This window comes from Corvus brachyrhynchos, unplaced genomic scaffold, assembly GCF_000691975.1.
Source record: "Corvus brachyrhynchos isolate BGI_N302 unplaced genomic scaffold, ASM69197v1 scaffold331, whole genome shotgun sequence".
Lineage (NCBI taxonomy): Eukaryota > Metazoa > Chordata > Aves > Passeriformes > Corvidae > Corvus > Corvus brachyrhynchos.
This window is the reverse complement of record NW_008237229.1, coordinates 3,307,670-3,331,112: the sequence shown is the minus strand read 5'-3', so window position 1 is coordinate 3,331,112 and position 23,443 is coordinate 3,307,670. Positions and strand designations below refer to the sequence as shown.

The window sequence follows — 23,443 nt, the reverse complement described above, 5'->3', positions numbered from 1 at the left end:
ATTAGTATGCATCACAATGAAAAGTGGTAGCATAAAACCAGCAATGCTTTTTTCTTTGACTTGTACTTCAGACTCAGTGGACAAGTCATATGTAAGCTGTTCACAGTGTAACCCTGGTTGAGTCTTATGCCTCTGGTTACACAAGCAAGTAAAACCCCTGATATCTTCAGATTCTGTTCTCATTTTAAAAATGCAGGGTCCCATAGCTTACAATGGGGTTTTGCAGGTATAAGTCAGTGGAACATAACAAACAAATCTGTGGGTGACACTCAGTTTGCTGTCTCACAACTGAGCTGTGTTAGCTCAGCAGGACTAATGGCAATAATATGGGGGAAAAAATTATCACTGGTACAGGCAGGTGTGACTCACGCATAGAATTCATCTACTGAGCAACACAGTATAATTTTATACAGTCATTTTTAAGAGCAAATTTTCTGCTAGTCTGTAAACAATCAGACACCTATTAAAACATCATATTGTTTTTAATGAAGATGCCCAGAGTTTCTAAGCCAATGTGAAGACTCAGGGTCCTGAGAGGCCTTTCCCATGTGACAACCTGCTGCTTCTTCTGACACTCCATCCTGAAGGTATTTAAATATCGAGATAAAAAATTTAACAGTATTAAATGCTTTTGTTGAGCCCAAACTTACAGGGCTCAACAAAAGGGAAGGTCTTTTGATTACTGAGACACACAACTTCAGGAATATATACATAAAAACTCTTAACTTGCCTTGCAAGACATCATTTATAAAGTAATTTTATCCTCTGCCAAACATTATTAAATAGTGCCTTGATGTTTAAGAAAATCTACCTTATGTTCTTGCACTACTTCTCTTGCCACCAGCGAAACCAAAGATGCACTTTGATTTTGAGAATACTCTGAATATAGCATTCATCCTCAGTTGCATCCATATTTTCACCAGATACAAGTTACTTTGGAAGCAAAAAAAAAATCTGGTTTCACTCCATGATTCTCTACAATGGCACTCCTATTAATTTCTGTTGAAATTGTCTTATCGGTAAAGGTTATTTGCAGGTACAGGAATGTTTGACTCCAGGAAAATTTGAGATATTGAATATCATTTTGTTCACTGCAATAAACGTAGCTCTTCTAACCTTGATGGTGAATCTGCAGCGTGTCTCCCCTTTAGCTTGCTAATTATTTTACAAAGTAATTTTCCAAAAATTTAATCTGAGACACAAATTGTTAGCACATCCTGCTACAGTCCCAAACTGTGTTCCAAAATGATATTTGCATTTTAAGTATAGAATAAAGCATGCATTAAATGATCAGAACTGGAAGGTGGCTCACTATCTAAAACACAGATGATAACATAATTTCACAAGCAAAGGTAAAAATCTTCCATTTCTAATATAGTATACAGATACAGACCCTTATATCTTTAAATCAGAAGGATCTGTCATCAAGGTGGATATCTTAATTTTTCCATCTTCCTCACAGTCTCATTTTCTGCCTGGCAGGTATTTTGGAAGCCTGACAAGGCACCTGGGCCCTCAGTCTGTATCATCCCACACGAAAAGCAGCCATTGACTTCACTTTGTGCTACTAGAAGTAAAATTGCCAAAAAAAAAAAAAATCCAGAAAGATGATTTTGTCATCAGACTAGAAGAATGGACCATCATCGTCTACCCATCTCTGCTTACTAAAATAATAGATTAATGGTAATTGTTGAATGTGATACTGTGACTTATATAGTATGGAACAGCATCTAATTTTGACAGGACATTGAAATTAGTCTGCATGAAAAAATTCTCACGCAGCCTAGAAACAGATGGGAGGAAATATAGTTACATGAAATGATCAATGTCAAAATACCAGTCTAGAAAGAAAGGTGTCTACTAAAGTTCTGAAAACCATGGGTGTTATTATTTCATCCCTTTAACTCCCAAGAAAAATTTGCTTTGTAAGGTGCAAGCTACCTTCTTTAGTGGTAGACCAGAGAACTCATCATTTCGATTTTTGGCTCTTAATTTGGAAACAGTCTGGACACAGTCCAGTTACTCCCCTGACAGTTACACATATTTGAATCCTTCCATCCATCTGCTGAGACCTCGGACTTGCTTGGACTCCTCCAGATCTTCATGTTGTGTTTTTACTTATCCACACTTTTTCTTGACCCAGTAATTCTTGGAACCTCTGTATGGAACACTATTCTCTCTTGTCCTGTGTTGTTTGGCACTCTGTTGCTCAAGTTTTAGGCTTATTGAACAAATTCCAAATTCTCTAGCCCTATCCAGTAATGTTTTATAAGAAATATTTACATCTTTCATTTTCTATTCATTGCTTCTTTACTCTCATTGAAGAAGCATAAAACCTAGTTCTACTAGTTTTTGTCTTGATGGTATTTGCTTTTGATGTCTTGTGTCACAAATCACCTTGCTGCACATGGCATTTTCCTCTTTTGATTAAAAATGAACTTTACCTACCTTTTTGTCTCTTTCAAATGCATCTGCTAGTTAACAGACCTACTCCCCTGCATATTTCTCAAACCTGGATGTTACTGGATCTGTGGTTACCTGCCCTCCTTTTCCATCTGTGCTAGTCAGGCCTTCTTTCCAGAACCTGTGCGGTGGATTGATGCGACATAAACCAATGTGTGACCCATATAGACGCATATAGCTTCTTTAGCAAAGAGTGTGGGGAATCAAGACCCATACATTGAGCCTCGCCTCAATCCCTGGCCTCATTAAAAAGATCATTTCTAACCATGTGGATGATGAGAAGGTGATCAGGAGTAGTAAGCATGGATTCATTAATGGTAAATCACATTGGACCAACCTGATTGCCTTCTGCGATAAAACAGCTATCAGGATGGATGACAGCAGCAGATAGTATCAACTTTGACTTCAGCAAGGCTTTCAACACTGTCTCTCACAACATCTTCATAGGCAAATTCAGGAAGTGTGGGTTGAATGAGTGGACAGTGAGGTGGATTGAGACCTGGCTGAACCAGACGGTTGTAATCAGTGGCACAGGGTGTAGTTGGAGGCTTATTACTAGTGGTGTTTCCCAAGGTTCAAAACTGCATCCAGTATTTAACTTATTCATCAATGACTTGGATGAAAAGGCAGATGCCTCCTCAGCAAGTTCCCTGATGACACAAAGCTGGGAGGAGTGGCCAATATCCCAGAAGGCTGGCCACCCCTTCTGAGGGACCTCAAAAGGTTGAAGAGATGGATAGAGAGGAACTGTCTGAAATTCAACAAAGGCAATTGCAGGGTTCTGCCCCTGAGGAAGAATAACCCCATGGACCAGGACAGACCAGATGTGACCTTCTGGAAAGCAGCTCTTTGGAGAAGGACCTGGAGGTCCTGGAGAAAACAAGCTGTGCATGGGCCAGTGTGTTCTTGTGGCCAAGAAGGCCAGTGGTATCCTGGCCTGCATTAGGAATAGCTTTGCCAGCAGGTCAAGGGAGGTGATCCTGCCCATATACTCAGCCCAGGTGAGGCCACATCTGGAGTGCTCTGTCCAGTTCTGGACTCCTCAGTACAAGAGAGAGATCCTGGAGCTCCATGGAGCTCCTGGAACAGGTCAAAGAGAAGACAACAAAGATGACTAGGGAACTAGAGCATCTCTCTTACAACGACAGCCTGAGGGAGCTGAGTCTATTCAGCCTCGAGAAGAGATGACTAAAAGGGGACCTCACCTTTGCCTATAAGTGTCTGAAGGGAGGTTGCCAAGAAGATGGAGCCAGACTCTTCAAAGTGGTGCCAAGCAATATGACAAGAGGCAACAGGCAGAGACTGATGTACAGGAAGTTACACCTGAACACAAGGAAGAATGTTTTTATTGTGCAGGTGACCACATACTGGAACAGGCTACCCAGAGAAGTTGTGGAGTCTCCCTCACTGAAAATATTCAAGAGCTGTCTGGACACAATCCTATGCCAAATGCTCTGGGATGACTCTGCTTGAACAGGGAGGTTGGACCAGACAACCCACTGTGGTCCCTTCTAACCTGACCCATTCTGTGATTAGATTGTTATACCTTAGTCTAAATTTATTTTCTCATTGTTTGCTTTGGTATGTTGCTTTCAGTTTTACATCAGGCTCCAGAGTGAGTAAAACAAAGCAAAATGCTTTATCATGTTCCTCCCCTTCTCACACTTACTCTTTGGGATACTTTTTCTTCCCTTTAACTTTTTCAATCTCTATTTTCCTGAACTAAAACCATTAAGACTAGAATTTTCACATTTTCTTTGAATCTTATGATAAATCTGACTTAAAAAAATGTGTCAGTACAAGCAGGAATTATTCCTCAATGTGAGGTCCCTCCATTATTTCCTAGACTTATATACAGATTTGCGTATATGCTTCATCACTGCTATCATTCTAATTCCTGCATGTTTGCTCCATAAAACCTTGTTTTACATGGCTTCACTTGGTTGGTCAGTCAAATAAATGGAAACAACATTTCAAACAACTAATATTTCCTTTGATTTGGAACTGATATGCACTCAGAAGTGCACTTGATTCAGCATAAAGAAAAAAACCAGAAAAGCAATAATGCTTTAAGATCCTCAGCATGGTGGTGGACATGAACTTGCAAAGAAAGAAACAAACATGAATAGTGGAATTTGAATCTTAAAATGAGAAAGGAAGTAACAGTTTCACTTGGCTTATTTCCTGTTTAGATGAAGCTACAATAGAGTGCTTTTGTTCACAGCTTTTCACTGTCAAGAAGATATTCAAAAAAAGGAGAGGATGAATAAAAGAGCAGTATGGATGAAGACAGGACTACAGTGCTGACTCAAAAGGAAAACCTTTTAAAAGTATTGCTTGGCTAAGCAACAGTAAAGTGGTAAAGGGTGAAAGATGGGTGAGAAGGATAACAGTCTACATATGCATAAAGATTACAAACATCCAGGAGCAAGTGGAATTATTTAAACAGTTTTTAATATATAGACTATGTAGCACTATAGCCCTGCCAGTTAAAAAAGAAACATAAAAATATGCCAAGTACTTTTCCAAATGCCTACTCTGCCCATAGAGTGTGTATAAATTGTGTAAGAAAGACAAGTTAAGTATTTTGCTAATTTATGGCATTACGTTTATACCATGATTATGGAAACTTAAGAAATGACCATCTGCTTTTCCCAGCTGTGTCTGAAAACTTTTCATTATTACAGGATAACAAGCTAAACTTTGCCTAATACAGCACCTGCCTACCTTGTAAGGAAAATCAATTGCCTGATTGCCTCGTCAGCAGGGTTACAATTTGGTACCTCAGTATGAAGTGTTTAAGCAGCTTATCATCCTTACACATGTACCATCCAAGTACCAGATTTTCCATATTTTGGAAGCATTTCAAATGAAAAATAATTTTTTTGCGTTCAATTCTTCTCACACATACTCCACAGCAACAGAATTGCATGTCTTTCTAATCCTTGAGGTAATTTCTTATGATTTACAGAAACAGGAAAACTAAATGAAACAGTATGACTCTGGCAACATTTTGTGGAATTCATGCAGCAAAATCTCCTTATATCACCTGGAAAATGACCTTAAATTTCTTTCTTTCTATTCAGAGGCGGCCTAAGAATTTCCTGTGATGTAGGTAGAATATTATGTCAGACAGTCCTTAGCTGTTCTTAGTATACACCCTTTCATCCACATGATAAGCCACAATGCAGCCCTTCGGTGCTTTAGGAATATTAAAGGACTATATGAAAGGAAGGCACTGTTTCTTCACCGTCAAAATGTGGAACATGTTGATATCTGTTGCAAATCAGACCTCACTATTCCTCTTTTACTAATCTACAGAATAAAGTATCAGTTAAAAATTCAATTTTGAAATGACCAGACAATTGTATTGCAACATTAATATTCCCAAGTGGTCTCCTAGGGTCAATAAAACTGATCTGAAGATTCTGGACTAAATCTTCAGTTATTCTATGAACAGTGTAACTTAATTATCAAAACATACTAAAAAACTTTTTGCCTTCTTCTTGAATGTTTAGAATTATCTTCTTCTCCCAGGGGAGAATTCTGAAAAAGACAGCTTGAGACTAAGTCAGTAAGGCATATTTTTTGTTTGCTGGTACATGAGTAATTGCACGTGAACTACTGTATGCAGAAGAGCTACGTTTGTCTCAGTATTCCTATTTATCTGAAGAAAAAACAACGCTTATTCTTTGCTACATTTATGACTTGTAGAGTGCTACTACCATACTATGTGCCTTACACCTACATAAACAAAAATATTACTTTTGCAAGAGCACAGGGCTGTAACATCAGCAAATATTTGTATATTGACAGAACTGTTAATGGTAGTAGTTTTTTTCAAGAACATCTGCAAGAAATAATCCTAAATATATTCCTCAATTTTATGAACCTATTTATTGATTTTGGTGATCAGTGTCTATTGTCAATGAGCTTCCTCACTGGCTTAGCTTTACACTTGCCAGGGAAGGTTAGAGGGGCTCCTGTTTATACACTGAGTTCAAGAGATGTATGGTTTGGTGTTCACAACATTTATTTATATTAATAAATATAAATCTATTTATTTATTTATATTTTATTTATATATTTTTAACTGGCTAATCCTCCTTCTTATAACCTTGAAATGATGAAAGATTAAGCATTAGGACATCCTCAAACTTCTGCTCTTGGTATAGGCTGGTACTCGTACCATGACCATGGTTTGGACAGCTGGGACAGAATTAGAGTTCTCCTAGAGCACACACTCCACAGCCTTTTCTAAGAGTTACTTGTCTCTAATTTACATGACAGTAAGTGTCTCTTCCAGTGGAAAAGTGGCAGAGAAAATGCTGGTAGCATAAGGTAGCTAATAGTTTTCCTAAAAGAACAGAGCAACCTAATGTATTAACATCTTTCTTCTCTCAGCAGTTCCATCATTAGCACTTAGCTCAGCTATCTCCTCCAAGGAAATGCATAATGCTGAGAGAAAAAGATTATACTGAAGAGATTTTCCAGTACTTATCACCAGTATATTTATGTAAAAGCCAGCTTTTGCACACAAAGGAACAATTCTCTGATTTTTTTCATGATCTTTAAATATGTTTTCCCATGTCCTCTCTTTAACTGGTTGAAGTTAGCACTGAAACACTGACGTATGTACAGGGGTGCTATTTTATTAAGTGATTACTGAAAAAAAGAAAAGGACAAAGGAATTTCAGAAATCCAGTATAATATTTAAAAACAAATGTAGAGCAAAGAAGAAATTCAGCAGAATAATTACGACAAGGCAGCAACAGTCCTGGCAGCACTTTTAGACTGTGACACATGGAAAATACTTAATACATGAAATGAATGCCCAATGAGTCTGTAGACAGACACTTATGGCTAACAGAAGATGTATAAGAAAAAAAAGGCAACATGAAAAAGGTAGTGTGACAGCAGGCTACAAGATGTAAAACCATAAAGCATATGCAGTTTGATATTTTGAAAGCAACTGGAAAACATCCTTTATCTTTACAGGTCTGAAAGAAGACGTAGCCTTGTACTAACATGGATATTAAATAGGTCTGCACTTAGTTTCAACCAGCCAGTCATCCATAAATGCTGGGAAGGCAGGAAAGAACTTTCTATTGTATGTTCATAATGTTTTAAAATGTTGCATGATTCTCATTTTCAGAAAAAATAATATTCTATCTTCATAGCAAACAACACTAGTGACCCACTGTTCTCAAACTATTTTCAGATGTTGACTAACACTATATTCCTCTGAATTCTGTCATTGCCTCTTAGTCTGCTATTGCTTCTTGCCTAATAAGACCACTGCCTCAGAGCAGGGGTTGTATTTGCTTGCATTTTGGCTAGCCCAATAATTCATGAATGGACCTCCTTAGTCTTAGAATAATGCAAATACTCAAAGTTCCTGATAGCCAAAGTTTTACAATGCTGTATTTCCAATGCCATTAACACAGAATTGTGAGATAAGAGGATGGACATAAAACTGGATGCTGGATGACAGCCAAACAAGAACTAAGGGACCAAGAACAACCTCAGAAGATGAAAAGGAGAAGGAATGTCAGAACATCACAAAAAATGTCAGTTGGAAGCAGCATCAGCTTGACTGACATCAGAACTTTAATTCTCATGTTCTCCTGAAAATAAGGCATTTTCTGATAACCAGCCAAGCATACAGGAGCCTCTCATCTACATATATTGCAAAATCAACTTTTACTCTTGCTTTTCTATTTTTTCAGAGACTCATACAATTTAGTTTTAAACAATGCCCAAAAGACATTCAGAGCAGAGCACTGCAGGTAGAGACTCAGTCTCATGAAATACAGAACTGGTATTACAGGATTACATAAATAGCATGGCTGTGCCATTGAATATGAGGGCTGCTTAATTTACTGATATTGTCATCACCTTCACTAACCTTCCTCTTCTGTAATGGCACATGTTAAGGATCAATGTTCTATATTATACTGAGAGATCAAAAAGCTACATGTTCTGATTCAGTATCCAACCATAAGTCTCTCAACTCTATTATCACTTCTAATAATGAAATTACATACAAATTGTCTTTTAGTGCTTGGGCATGTGAAATTGTCATCACTTTAAATCCCTGGCATAAAACCTTCTCCTGTATCCATTCAGCTATGAGAGAAGAAGACTTCCTGTAAAGAGAGAAAGAGGAAATTACACTATATCTGTGCAGGCTGATGAAATCAACCAGGAAAAGGCAGTAGATTTTAGGTTATTCTTTAGGATAATTCTTCCTGTGTGTCTCAATCTCACCCTTCTCCCCAGAGACACTTTCGTCCCGAACACTAAGGAGGAAACATTTGGAATGTCAGTCAGATCTCAGTTATTCAGGGTAATCCACGTAAAGTATAGCATGGAATAACACAAAGCCCACAGTGACTATCCAGTGAAGAAAAATGTATGATACTGGGACTGGATAGAACAAGTTGAGATGGTAAAGTCAATACCTGTGCAGTACAACTGAAGCATCGTTTCCCCAAGACCTATTCAATACATAAAGCAAGGAAGCAGGACTCAACTATTTTGTCTGTTCATTTGTTTCATTTGCAGCATTTGTGGTAGGAAAATACTTGACAGGAATGGCATGTCCCATTTTACTTAAAAGGTCAACTGTTATCAATTTTCATAGCACAGAAAAGCAAAGAGTTCCTGAGATGGATAAATATCAGAAATACAGCAGATTTGCTTTTTCCTTTTTATAAATGGCCTGCTGGGAGTATATAAAACAACAGTGCTTCAAAGATTATGATAAAAGTAAAGATAACACAAATAGAAAAGGAGAAAAAGATGTAACAGAGGGGAAGATGTAACAGAGGGGAAGTTTCTTTCTGAGTTATTATGCCATCTTTGTTTTCCACATAGAGGCCACAAAGACAGATGAAAAATAGTTGGTCTGAGTTTGGTTTGTTTGAATGTTTTTTTCCAAAACTACTTGTGGTAGAAAATGAAGAAAAATCTGCAGAGCTGTGGGTACTCTCAGGCAGGAGCTTACCTGCAGAGCAGACATGAACATTTACCTTGCACAGGATGCTTGGAGGGAAAAAAACCCATACGGAAGCTGAGCAGAGAGCCCTAGTCCCTGTGGGTGCCTCTAGAAGCAGCAGGAGGATCAGATCCCTGCAGGGAATTGCACCTGACTCACCTCCTTCTTCACTATGTGCAAGTGAGGCAGCCCAGTCCTTTTTACCTGTATTTAGCCTTTGTAATATCACCCCATCTCCTCTCCATTTCCCAAAATGCCAGTAATATTCCCACAGCTCTGTCTGAATTTGACTGAGTGGCCAGCACTTCCAGAGTACTCACTGCCTTAAAGTATTTTAGCAAAGACACTCATTATCCAAGTCAGTCAAAATTCATCAGCCACATCTGAAATTGTCAGGCTGTGATTCTATGAAAAGAGCCCCAGTGCTGACTGGATCTGTATGGCTTGACACAAGGTCACATCACAGATAAATACGGTATGTGAATAATTCTGTCACCTTATGGAAACATTCACCAACACCTTTGAAAAACAAAGCATTAACTCAAAACCCCAGTATCCTCCCCTATCCTGCCTCCTTCCCTCCAAAATGAGGAGACTGGAAAAAAACTACCCACTCTCTATGCTAATAATAACATAAACTTGTTATCTGGCTGCTGTAAAAACCCTTTCCTCACCCTGCCTGTAAGTTCTCTTAAAACTTGTAAAACCAGCAAATTCTCTTAAATGACCTAATTTTATGGGAAAAGCAGCTTGTTTGCTGCATTTTTTTCATGCTTCCCTCATTCTGCACTACTCCAGAAAATAATAATGCAAATATTAGCACTTATGCACTTTCGTCCACATTTGAAAATTGAATACAACAGGTTAATTCACCTAAAACAGTCAGAAGAAAAATAAAAAGGCAGGTAAAATTGTATTGGAAGGCAATGAATCTGAGCTCTAGGAAAATATTTGCTCTTAGTTCACTTATTTAACCTTTTTTCTTGATTTTAAAATGCAGGTTAGGACTTACACTTGTTCTTACATTATAAATAAAAACAACACTCAGAGTATCTTACGAGTTCCAAGTGTTATTTTGAGAATTACCAGTGAGCCTTTCAAAGTTACATATGACCTTCTTGGGTTCGTGCTCAGTCATAAGTCCCTGTCTTTTATTTTCAGTCCTTCACATGTTAGTGAGATCTCAAGGGAAAAGAAGAGTTCAACTCAGCAAAAAGGTTGAAATTGTCCTGTAAATATACTTAAATTTAGAGCCATTGGAAAAGGAGAGTTGGTTTGGATTCAAAAGAAAACATTGAAGCTAGCCATCAATCAGCATCTTACATGGAGTTCACAGACTTCACTTCTTCAGGTTTATTTGTGTTTTCTTTTGTTTGTTTGTTTGTTTTTTTAAACTTTTAAATAAGAAAAATGAAAGTATTACTGGCAGAGATTTTGTGTCATTATAATGCTTTTGATGTGACTGACACTCTTGCAGCAGAAGACATTAAAAGACATTAAAAAAAAAAAAAAACAAACCACCACACCAAAAAAAACCCAAATCCTGCATGTCAGATAGTTATGTGACAAAACAAAAAAAGTATCAACAAAATGTTCAAGTTCTACTTCAACTGCATTCTCCTTTGCCAATGTGTACCCATGGAAACTTCAATTACAAGACCATATACAGCTTTTCAAATACTCAACATAATAGCATATACTTTTTCCTAATTTTAGGTGTTTACATTTTGAATAATTTAAAATTGCTCTAGACTATTATTTTTTCCACCCAAATAGATTCCATTAACATCATTTATATGGAAAATACAGAGTAAGGCATTTCACAGAAACATATTACCAAGCAATAGTAAACATTTTCCAGAAAACAGAAGCCAACTATGCTTCTAGCTCAGTTAGCATCACAGTTAGCTGCCTCATCTCCTGCATGGCATGTCTGGAAGAGAACAGTGTCTATCCAAACAGTTTCATGGGTTAAACAGTTAAATGCTTCAGCCCTCCAAGTGAACATAACACATGCTGTGCTGACGGACAGAAGAGAATCGTATATGGTTCAGTCCACAATCTGATTACATGTTAAGCACTTCCCAAGAGGTGCTCAGAATTACATCCAAGATGATTAAAATTCATACCACAAAGAGGAAAAACCTACATTAAAAAAAAAAAAAAACGAGAATAAAAAAAGGCACCAAACTTCTGTCACCTCTGACTCATATTAGAGTAAAACTAATGGAACTGCTCCAGAGGTTTCTCTAGAGTCACATGAGAAACAGGCCCTGCTGCCTTAAAAAAAAAAATACACATGCATTTAGGAAAACAAGAAAAGGACATCCAGAAGGAAGGCTGCAGTATACCTCAGGTATAGATCTGAAGCCTCATTAAACAAACACGGAAACACTGAAAAATTAAGGAAAATACTTGTTTTACTCAGGTGAATAGGAATCCTGCTACATTATTTACAAGGAATAGAATTTTACCCTGCATGATCATGCAATTAAAGTGTCAGAATGCAGACACCCAGGAGGACAGAGCTAGTGCTGAACATGAAATTAACATTGGTATTTCACGACTCTTGAATGATTTGCCATGTAACCCTAACAACCCCCAAATGCTGCCTTACAACCAGAATTGCCCAGGGCTTAGTAAAATTGAATAGTGGCGGGGAGACAGTATTCCCCATTGCAGCTCCATTTGCTTGAGTGTTTCTGAAGCCTTTTTATCTCACAGCCCTTAAAAGCTGGAGGAAGGTCCCTCCTTCCTGGATGTGCAGTTAGATTGGCACCCTGCAAATCATCCTGAATGCAAGGCAATGCAGGACTGGCCTCCCCAGAAGCAGAGCACTCGGCACAGTCTGGTTGGTACTTTCACTTCATTTGATGAGAAAAATGAATTATGCCAGCTTTTTGCTTGCTGTAGCTTCCTCACCAAGGGGGAAAAAAAAAAAAAGAAGAAAAGAGGGAAAAAAACCCAACCTTCCTTTCCAAATCTTGGTCTTCTCTGTCCCTACCTGCCTGCAAAGGATTTGAAACAAGAACCACAATGTTTCTAAGGGAAGAAGAGGGGAAGGAAGGTGACTGCTGCTCACTTCAGAGTGGTGCTGCACATAATATGTTAAGACACAGAAAGAAAATCACTTCTTCACCTTTTTGCTCCGCTGCGTGGGAATGCAGCTTTGGTCATGATTGCACCTCAGGAGCCACACAGTGAACAGCCTCTGCAGTGAGAAGGTTAGGAGCTGGGCACGTCGTATCTTACAACATGCTCAGCAAGGACTCTGTTTCCAGGAAGATGGCCTTCCTTTTGTACATGAAAAATTTTATCTGCTTTTCCTACAAAATGGATTGCTGGTACAAATTCCTGAGCCAACAATTCATACTGCTGATACAAAAGCAGGATGGGCACAGACTGTTTCAGAAAAAGAAAAGGTTGTGTTTTGGAAGATATCTGCTTGTAAATGCTAGGACTCCTGTAAAGGACAGGAAAGAGCAGACTGTGAAGCTAAAAATAACCACATACATGCAAATATCATGTACTATACCGCTACCACAGTATTTTTGGCCATAATATAGCAATCGGCTGAATATGAGAATTACTATGAATCAAAACTAGTCTTCACTCGAGTATTTCAAGACGGTTCTTTTCCAGGAGAGAAATTCAAATTCGCAAGCCACACTTCTTTTTTTATTAGGAAAGAATGCCAAAAATGCCATTTCCAGAGGCACAAGAGAAACTCCAGCCTGGGAACAAATTTGCCTAAAAGACAAACTCACACAGACAACCAACTGCTGCATGGCATCAGAATGGATACTGCTACATAACATCAAACTTCACCAAAACTTTCAAGACCACTGTGATAGAAGATGACATTTCTGATTCTAGCACACCTTTCTTAAGGGTTCAATTATGCAAAGTACCAGTCCCAATTCAGAAAAGCACCTAAACACAACCATAGCTGCAATCATGAAAGCAGCTCCCTATTTAACTTGATTATTCAGTTGGCATGATTAAATTCTAAGTGCTTAACTGTATTAACACAAACATCAAGGTTTTGCCTCAGTAGGATAAATTAAGTAAGCTGAAATTCATTGCACTGGTATATCTGAAGCAGTGGATTTCAGATTACTTCATCTCTTTTTCTGTAAGCATGCTGTTGTGCTAAAAGCTGTCACTCCCTTGTTTTCTATGCATTTGCTGTATTTTAATGAGAAACTCTATTTATTGATTCTGATATTACTGAGAAAATGGGTTTTCCTTTCAATAAGATGATTACACATAAATGTTACAGAGAAACACAAGAGGGGGTTTTGTTTTGTGGGCTTTTTTTTCCCTTCATAATTGCTGAAGGCAGCGTATTACCCACTAGCACAAGGCAGTAAATGAGCTAAGTCCCGGATTCACAGCTGTGCTCAGCGTGCTCCATGTGCAGTGACGGGCACGCAGAACGAACCATTTGGGATGCCCTGATGTAAAAGGGCTGGCTCTGTACTGGACCTGTGCCCATCGCAGGCGAGGTAAAGCCACAAGGCTGTGCTGTGCATGGAGGACAGCGAGGCCCCCAGGTGCCAATCTGCCAGCCAGGCAATGTCAAAGAAAAGCAGTAATGCAGACATGCCCTCCTTTCCATTCATCACACCCACAGATGCCTGATTCTTTCTCTCTTGCTTTCAGTAGTGCTGAGTTTTAGGGAGCAAACAATGTAATACAAGACTTCTTTTTTTCTGGGACTAGCTGTTAACTCTTAAAAAAATATATTCATCATTATGTTCCCCTATTTTAAAATCTAGTGTAAGTAATAAATATTTCCTTTCTATCAATGGTGGCAAAACACTTTTACTGTACTGCATTAAACAAGCAGTGCTAATATGTAGAGCTCTTAAAGAAAATTACAACAGGAACCTTGCATTCTTACAAGAAATGTGTTGCTGATCTGAAGTATTAAAGATTATTTCCTTTTCAAACTATGCAACTTTGTTCACTTAAGTCAACTAGGCTGACCGAATTACAGTTTTTAGGTTGCACCACATGAACAGATGAAAAAGCAAGCATCTGCACCCTCCAAAGTTTATTTAAATCCCCTACCTTTCCTACGTAGAGTGGGTCTGTACCCATGTATTCTTCCAGCACAAAGAATTGATTCCACACCCAGCTGCGTTTGGTTCTCGTCCTCCCTGATTGAAAATAGGGCTTTGACCTGGACCTTGTGAGCTCTGCTTGATTCATCCCAGAAAGACACAGGAAAAGAGCTAGTATCTGAAGAAAATGGCAAAACTCAACTTTGCCCAACTTCATCTTTTCTGGGTTTTTTTCCTCCGTGAAATAAAAAACCTTGACCAAAGCAGGCACAATTCCAGTTGTCTCAGTAGCTCTAGCCTCCGGCAGGGTGTCAGCTGGGAGTCCAGAGATAATAATTTGCAGAGTGGTCAATTGGAAGACGTCAGCACTGCTGAATAGCCTTCACCAAAGAAATGGTGTAATGGGTACCTATCCGGAAAAAAGAAAAGAATCGTTGTCAGAATTTTAAATTTTTTTAAAGAAGGCAAATTCTTTGCAGCTTTCACATCATGCATCAAAACTATTTATTTATTAATTTTCTCCTCATCAATACCAATGAGTTTACATAAATCTCTGAGAGTCTATAGCAAACTCCTTGCATGGCATTACTACTGCTGATACAACTGTATTTATAGTAATAAAGTTTTCTCCTGACTGTTCTCCTAATACACCATTTTTTCCAGTAAAAATGAGACAATTGTTTCTCTTTAAAATAATCAGAGTAAGTGTAGTTATTTTCAGTAATTTGGTTTGATTTTTTCTCTTCTGTCTGTTATGGTCTGCTTTAGTTACCATTATTATGATATAATTACCAGCCAGCTACAGGCAGAAAGTTGTATTAATGGCAGGGACATACCCTAGCTTAACTCTCTCCCATATAACTCAGAACTAAAATGAAGGAGCATAAGATGAATCAGAACAATTTGATTGATTCTTAGTCACAGTACACCAGATGCTATGATTTGTTCTGATCTGAACCTGACCTGGTAAAAAGCCCTGAGTCTCCCCACTCAATTTCACTACATTCCTAAAGCAAATGTCAGGCACCATAAGAAACATGTTAGACTACTTTATATATTTATACAGAAATATGCCCCGAAAGATCAGAAGATGATGTCATTTTGTGTTTTCAATGAAACCTTGATTTAATAACAAATGATTTTTCAGCGCTAACACATACAAATTTTATCTTTTTGTGTATCTGTTTTTATTTCAAAATTTAATCATTTAATAACTCATAGAAGTAACTAAAAAAATTATTTTTTTTAGAAACACAAACTTCAACACTTGAACAAGACTCTTTTTCTGCCTTTTACTACTGTGAGCCTTTTCTGCCCATGTAAAAATGCATACTTAGTATAATGTTTTTAAAAGTATAAATTCTGTCAGTCAGAACCGAACATAGCTTTGCCTTTTGGGGGAATCACCAGGTAAGCAAAGCTGTCTCTTAAATAGATATCCTCCTTGTCTGAGTGAGCACTGAGGCACAGGAGCATTTATGAAGTGCCAAACATGAAGTGGAAATAAGGGTGAAATTAAAATAGATAATAGGGCATTAATTTGGAGTGAACTGCTGCTACTTAGGAAGCCATGGTAGAAAGAAGATTTCATCCTTTCTACATTTAATTAATCTAAAAAGGCTAGACGTTAAATCACGTACATATTAAACACTCTGGACTGATTATCATATTCCTACCCATCACTACTAAAACTGAGTGAAATGTGATATCCACTATCTGTTTTCAGTATGTCAGGCTCTTTCAGCAGCAGAATGCCTATGCACTGTGCTGCCAAAGGTACCTAGAGGGCAGAAACATGAAACAAATAAAAAGCTCTTCTGATTACAGACTGTATTTAAAGCCTTTTTGTAGTAATCCCTTCTGTGGTACTGCCCTGCACCAGAAAGGCTTTGCTTAGAGGCTGGTGGGATAAAACCACAAACCCACTGAGCATGTTTGCTAAGCAGCAGCAATTTGAAAGCTTCCATATGGGAAAATCCAGTGTCTCCCTACAGGCAAAATGAAGAGAATACGCAAGTCTTACCCAAAGACCCTAATTTTGTAAACATGATGCTACAGTTATAAATGATATCACTACAACATGGACCAAAATTCTTCTCACAGCGGGATTAACAAGCAGGTGTCATCCTCGTTAGAAGAGGATAGCTTGAAATGATTAAGCCCAACTAGTCATAGCTCAGTTTTGATCTGGTCCTTTGAGTGAATCATGACCATATGACAGTAATTACTGACAGGGCTGCCAATGAGTGTTAAGGAAGTAGCTGTGCTTTCCCTGTGATATGTTGACTTCCTACTGCTCTGTTCAACTACGGTAAGTGTTGTTTGTAGTACAGGCTGTTTATGCATCCTTGATTTCCCTCTCTGTGTCTAAGTTACATCATGTTAAAGACATCTGATATTGATAAACTGTCAGTTTATTTCAAAGAGGCAGCAGATTGTTATTTAACGGAGATAAAAATACAAAATGGATTTTCTTAAGAAATGTCAGTAAAACATTTACAATATGTTAGAGTCTTTTCACTAAGCAGTTTGAAATGTCTTGTTCTTGCTCTGAACAGACATTTCAAACCTAGAATTGCTCTAACCTTTATCTCGAACAGTGTTCTCTTATATCCTTTCTTTTACACCTGCAGGAAAGTATGAAAGCCACCATATGGAGTGCCATGGTCCCCAGCCACACGCCACAGCACAGAACTGAAAAATGCACCCAAAATACCAACTGAAAAACAGTCCATATGCTAGACAGCACAATCTGATGAAAAGCAGAATACTCACACCTCCTGGAAAAAAAAAACGTTGTTGTGGTTTACTCATTCTCAAATACTTTCACCACACAGACCCAAAATTCCAATTATTTTTATTCAGCTGTGTGGCAGCACTTTCTGCTCAGAAACACTCTTCCCTCCCTTTTTCCTCTTCTTTGGGATAAGTCTTCCTATTCCTCTTAGGGCCCTTTTTTTAGGTTTCTATTTATAGTTCTTCCAGCATACTGCCTTTTATATGTGATACCTCCAAAAGCAGAAGTCTCTGGTATTTAAAAATCACTTTTGTTTTGATAATAATTCTTTATTAAATTGCATTTCATTACCTTTCTTACTGAGATAGATAGATAGATAGATAGATAGATACATTTTTACAGATTTTTTTATTAATTTTGTCCAAGCATAACTAGCACTTCAACATCACCTGTTCTATGAAGTCTGTAAGTGTCAAGTCCATAAGCAATGTCACAGCATTCATAAAACTGAAAACTAAGAGATAGTGTTGATGGTTTTTTCCTCATTAAGGCATAACTTGAGTGTTCAGGGTTGCATTTGCAACAGTAGATAAAACTAACCCTGACAGCAACAGAGGGTATTCAGTGCTCTGATTCCAGTGTCTTCACTGTCATCTGTGTTTACTGACTTGAGTGTGATGGCAAAACTGACCTGCAACCATTTTGTACTTTTTGTTTAAAGATGCTCTTTTATAAAATGCTATCTTTTCTGCACAAACAAGATTCAGAGTATACAAAACTGAGAACTATTTACACTTGTAATTGATACCGTTAACTACCTAGAACAAAAGTGAATCTTTACATCTTGTTTCTGACCTCCAAAATGCTACTCCCCTCCTCAAAAAGGGGCAAAACACAATCATATCTCCTCATTCACAGTTTGCCAACATAAAAAGTAACTTAGGCCTTTAAAAACAAAATTGTCTACTAGTTTATTTAAAGCATTAAACTCTAGCTTTCACATCTAAGCTTGTATTCCCTATTTGCTTTATGGGTAGTCCTGGCAATCACAAATATGAAAAATACAAAGTAAAAGAACCGGTGTGTAATTTGGAGAGTGTTATGTGATCTGGACAGTGCACATAGCATGTCTTAGCTGAGCATTAACATGCTGTCCAAGTGAACAGCTGTAAGAATCAGAAAAAAAACAAACCCAAAACCCAAAAAAAGGAAACATAAAAAATATCCACTAGATATCCAAACTCGCATGCTTATGTCCTTAAATAGCTGGCTGATACATAAAATCTCAGACTGAAGAATATACATTTGAAAAAAATAATAACCACTTCATTCAATATACATGATAAACCTTACATTTTCTCCCATCTGCTGTACAAAAATTAAACTATATTTAAGTCACAGTGTTCTGGTGTACAGTGCTAATCTGAAAAATGTTACTACTCTACTTCGCTGAAACAATCTGCCAGTGTCAAAAAGACACTATTATGCACTGTCTCCAAGGGGCAATCTTGATTTGTTGAAAACATTCAGATCGTGAATAAGATCCTCAGCTTAAAAGTCCCCCTCACTGAAAGCAATTAAGGGTAATTTACACCCACTGAAAATCTCTCTGAATATTTTGCTTCACTCCATAATTTCTAAAACAACACATCAAGTCTAGTGTTTGCTGTTTGTGTGTCACAATGAGCAACAGTAGATAAGGACAAGTTTTCAGTCTCAGAGATATCATCCTGGAAGCCCTCCTTCTCCATGTCTGAGATTTCCCCAGCCCTGTAGGGCAGTTTGCTGAAAGCTCTTGAGATCAGCTTTGCACCACCTAACCTTTGCAGCCAAAATGCAAATTCCTGCAGACTTCTGCTCACACATTGCTACCAGTGTCACAGTGCCAGCTTAATCTATGAACCATATCATTTTCCTGTCAACCTCTTCAACCCAACAAAGAATTTTGTCCTTCAGCATATTTTGTCCTAAAGTGTTTCTAATGCGTAAAATGCTTCAGGAAGAAGTGGAAACCCAAACCCTTTTCCATTACTAAACTCCACCAGTCTGGACTACATTACTTTAGTTTGAAATCTCGCTGCCAGCCACTCACTGAAGTTGTATCTGAAGAGTTTACCACTCCTATTTTATTGTCTTTTCTTCCCTCATCTTCCCCCCTGCCCCATTATTCTCCTCTCACCAAACTGCTTCCATTTTTGATAGTATTGCAAACACTAGTACTGCACAAATATAGACCTCACTGACTCTGAGCAGCCGCCACCTGCTAGTAAATCTTGTTTTAGCTTGGCCAACAATGCACAGTTATCCCATGCTTGTTTTGTTTTTTCTCTACTTTAGTCATTCAGTAAACTCAGACACAGGGTACTGAAATTATTCCAAGGGTGACTATTGCCACTGGATCTTGAACCATGATCCCTTAAACAAAGTAGAACCAGCAGGTGAGCCCCCTGACAGCGGGACTGCCCTCACTGAAATATTTATGCTTTGACATTCAATTTTACAATGCCCATTGGAAAGGGTGTTACCTTTAGTGGCAAAGAAAATTCCCCTTGGCTACAAGCCTGCAGCTCCTCTATGTCATACATCCTAAGTATTACAGGAGACTCCTTCACAGGCACAGGCACAGGCACAGGCACAGGCACAGGCACAGGCACAGGAATGTGATCCTTGAGACAAAAAGGTTTTGAGAAGATAACATGTCTAATTATGGTGTCAATTGCAATGTCTGGTTATCACTCTTTTCATGGAGAGAAAAAAATAAAGGAGTGTGCCTTGGAGCAAGTGAGGTGGGGACCCTGCGATGAAATGAAGCTCTATGAGTCAAGGCAGTACGATGAAACCTATTAACTCCCTGTGCCAGATGACATTACAACTACAGACCACAACCTCCTGCCGCTAACTGGCCTAAATATTCACATGGGAGATCCGTAAATGTAGTGCACATCCTGCAGTCTGCATCTGGTTATCAAGCAAAAAACTATCACTGCTCCAAACATATGGCACTGTTACACTAAACTGGCTCAAATACCCTCTGACTCAGGTGAAAGGACCTGATGAGATGACAAAAAAAATTAGGCACACTGCAATAAATTATACGGCTTAAAAAATGCATAAAGAAAACCAGGCAACAGCTTTTGGTCTTTTACACTGCTCTGCAGTTGCTCATAAGATTGCACATGTCTAGAGTGCTGAATTTTTTGGGTTGTTGGTAGGTTTGTTTTGTTCCCCAAGCAAAATGAACAAAGATTTTTTTTTTTTTTTCCTAATATCATTTTCTCCATGTGAAAGAGCTGTATTGGTTTTTCACCTTGCCATGGTGCATTTGAAAGATCTAAGTTGCTGGGAAGGATTATGCTAATTTGATCAGTTATTGAAAAGAAACACCAGCAGTATTTGTAGATCTGGGACCAATCAAGGCAAATATTTAAATTTCCACAAGCTCAATTTCTGCAGCCTCATTTCAGCTGAAGAACGTCACATAATGCCTAGGGATGACTTTCTTGCAGAACTGCTGAATTCCCAGAGGAGGCACTCCTGCATTACTGCTTAGAGTTAAGCCTGGTTTGACAGGAAGAACCGAAGTAACCATCTATTTTATGCACCCTTCCTCAGCTAGAATTTAATGATTTTCATTGCCACAGGAAAACAATACCCAGAAGTAGCATGAAAGCATACATGAAAAAAAAGTGTGCGATAAACTAAAGGAAAAGGAATGGCTCAAGAAAGGCCTCCATTGAAGAACCGCTGAACACATCAGACACTGAAGCCAATAGACTAAAAACACACACAAAAACTTACTAGACAGCCCATCACTAGGACTGACTCCCAAGCAGTATATTCATCTGTAAACCATTTGAAGTTTAAAATATTTTCGATTTTCATCACATATCGGACTCAATTTGTGAGCTGAATCCCTTTGAGAAAAGGCTTAGCCAGGTTTATAGCAAAGTAGGAATTTAAGTTGGAGTAGAACCATATAAGGTCTTGCATTAGTAATGATTTTCTTCAGTCAAGTCTCTGACTGCTGAAGAAACACAGAAAAATGTGGGCACAACGTGTATGCACACACAGTCATATGTGAAAAGGATAGGCGAAAATCTACATGGATGCTGTATACATTCTTCTCATCAGAAAATTCACAGTCAATCTGCAGTTGTACAAATGCTGCACAATTACCCTTTTACATGAAAAAATAAGAATACTTTGCTATTAAATCAATAGCAAATAATCAATAGTACTTTGCTATTAAATCAATGAAAGTAGACTTAAGAGAGTTGTGAGGCTGTCATCTGACTTTTAACACAATTCTAATGACCTACATCAGCCTTTAATTACAGTAAAGTCTCCCATTATAAGGGTGAAATGTTCCTTGATTAAACCTGCAATCTTTAATGGCTTTTTGCAAGAAAATAGGCTATATTACTGAAGTTTGTATTTTCACTCACACTAACTGACACGCATTTCTAACATGCAGTGGTAGCTCAGATTATTACCTTTGATATTTTCCTAATATTCCTGTTAGTTTTAAATCTTTATCAAGTACTCAAACCCTAGATATTGCACATACTTAATATCAAAAGCTGTCAGAGCTAGGCCTTCCCTTACAGTGGATTTTATTTCAATTGTTTTTAAATCTTACTTAGCCTTTCTTCATGACCCTGAAAAAAAAGTGTGTCTAGATGTCTAGATTAGATCCCCTGGTAGTTGCAGGCTGAAAAGCTATAAAATTGTGTACAAGGACTTTAAAAAGGATAGCACATTTGGTCCCTGGATAGTTTTTTGTGTTTGTTAAGTGGGTTTTGTGTTCTTTTTTTCCTCCAAAGATGGTAACACACCCGTTGCACTGAACTAGCTCTAATGAGGCACAATCGTACGGTTTCCAAACATCCTCACTTCACCTCTGCATTGTTAAAACTGTTATTATATTGCTGAAAGAAAATCAGCATCACTTTACAACTGATCTTTATCTGTTGACCTGTTGTACCTTCAGAAGCTGCATGGTAAGCAAACTTAATTTAGTTATGCAACTTTCATGCTACTGCCCATCTGAACAGCTCTGCACCTGAGATTGCGTAGACCGACCTTTCTCAGAAACAGAGTAAGTACCTAGCTTTCACCAGTAACAATTCCCTGCAAACTCAAATAATGGAGCAGACAAACAATTAGCAGATATAATAAAGGTAGGAAAGTAAAGTCATGCATTAGTGCCAAGAAGAGACTGTTTCAGAAACTGGCATGCTCAAGAGTTTGGGTCTTCTATGTATTTATTTATTTGTCCTGGAAAAGCAATTTATTTTCTGCAAAGCTGCACCATCACCTATGTTTCAGCTGAAAAATGGCAAGTCAGTATGTCTTGTTAGAGAGACTATGAAGTATACTCTGCCCTTTAAAGTCTCTGGTTTGACTTGAGCAAGTTATCTATCAGAACATAAGATTTTATCCTTGCAATGGGAAAAGATTAAAGTATCAGCATTTCAGTTCCCAGAATCAGAGCATATCACTAGTATCCATCTCCCATCCTTTCCTAAATCCCAGGGAAGACATCGTTTGTAGAATCTTGGCTCACCTGAACTACTTCACCTTTTGAAAGCAGTATAAGGCTAAATCGTATCTCAAAAAGGGATATTTTTTTCCTCCATTAGCAACTAGAAGCCTGAGGATCCAGATGACAAACCTCTTGCTACTGGTGTACACAGCCTATTGTAGGAAAGCAGGACATGCCCGTGCGTGGATATGTGGATGGATTGGGGGACAGGGCAGAGGGGGAAGGGTCAGTATCAGCCAAGCACTGCAGAGCTAGCCTTACCAGCTGAATACTAATCAAAGAAATAGCTCCCATAATTTCAATGTTTGCAAACTCTAGAACATCCTTGACACAGAAGGACGAAAGCTCTGGGAAATAACTCAGGAAATTTCCTTGTCTCTAATCTTTTCCACTGTAGCATCACTGCAAGACTTCGAGCCCAAGCAAGACAGCCGCTTTGGCTTGGCAGAAAGGACTGAGACAGGACTTTGGGCTGCCTGCATTTTGCACAAGTCTGTGGTCCTCCCTTCCCCCACCCCACTTCTCCGCTTGTCTGTGAGACTTCTCCAAAGAGTCAAGAGTGATGCTATTGTTCTCGTATTTCTCAGAAGGTGCACAAGCGCCTACAGTCCCAGTGCTCTCACTTTCCA

At 38.3% G+C, this 23,443-nt stretch overlaps 1 protein-coding gene across 1 annotated transcript in view; it reads right to left on the bottom strand.

Annotated features, from left to right (window-relative positions):
• CDH7 (cadherin 7) overlaps positions 1-23,443 on the bottom strand; it is an 84,959-nt gene that overhangs the window by 59,394 nt on the left and 2,122 nt on the right. The window contains exon 2 of the mRNA XM_008630083.2: positions 14,540-14,941. Coding sequence (XP_008628305.1) covers positions 14,540-14,749 — 210 coding nt within the window. The 5' untranslated portion in view covers positions 14,750-14,941. The remainder of the gene's footprint in view (positions 1-14,539; positions 14,942-23,443) is intronic.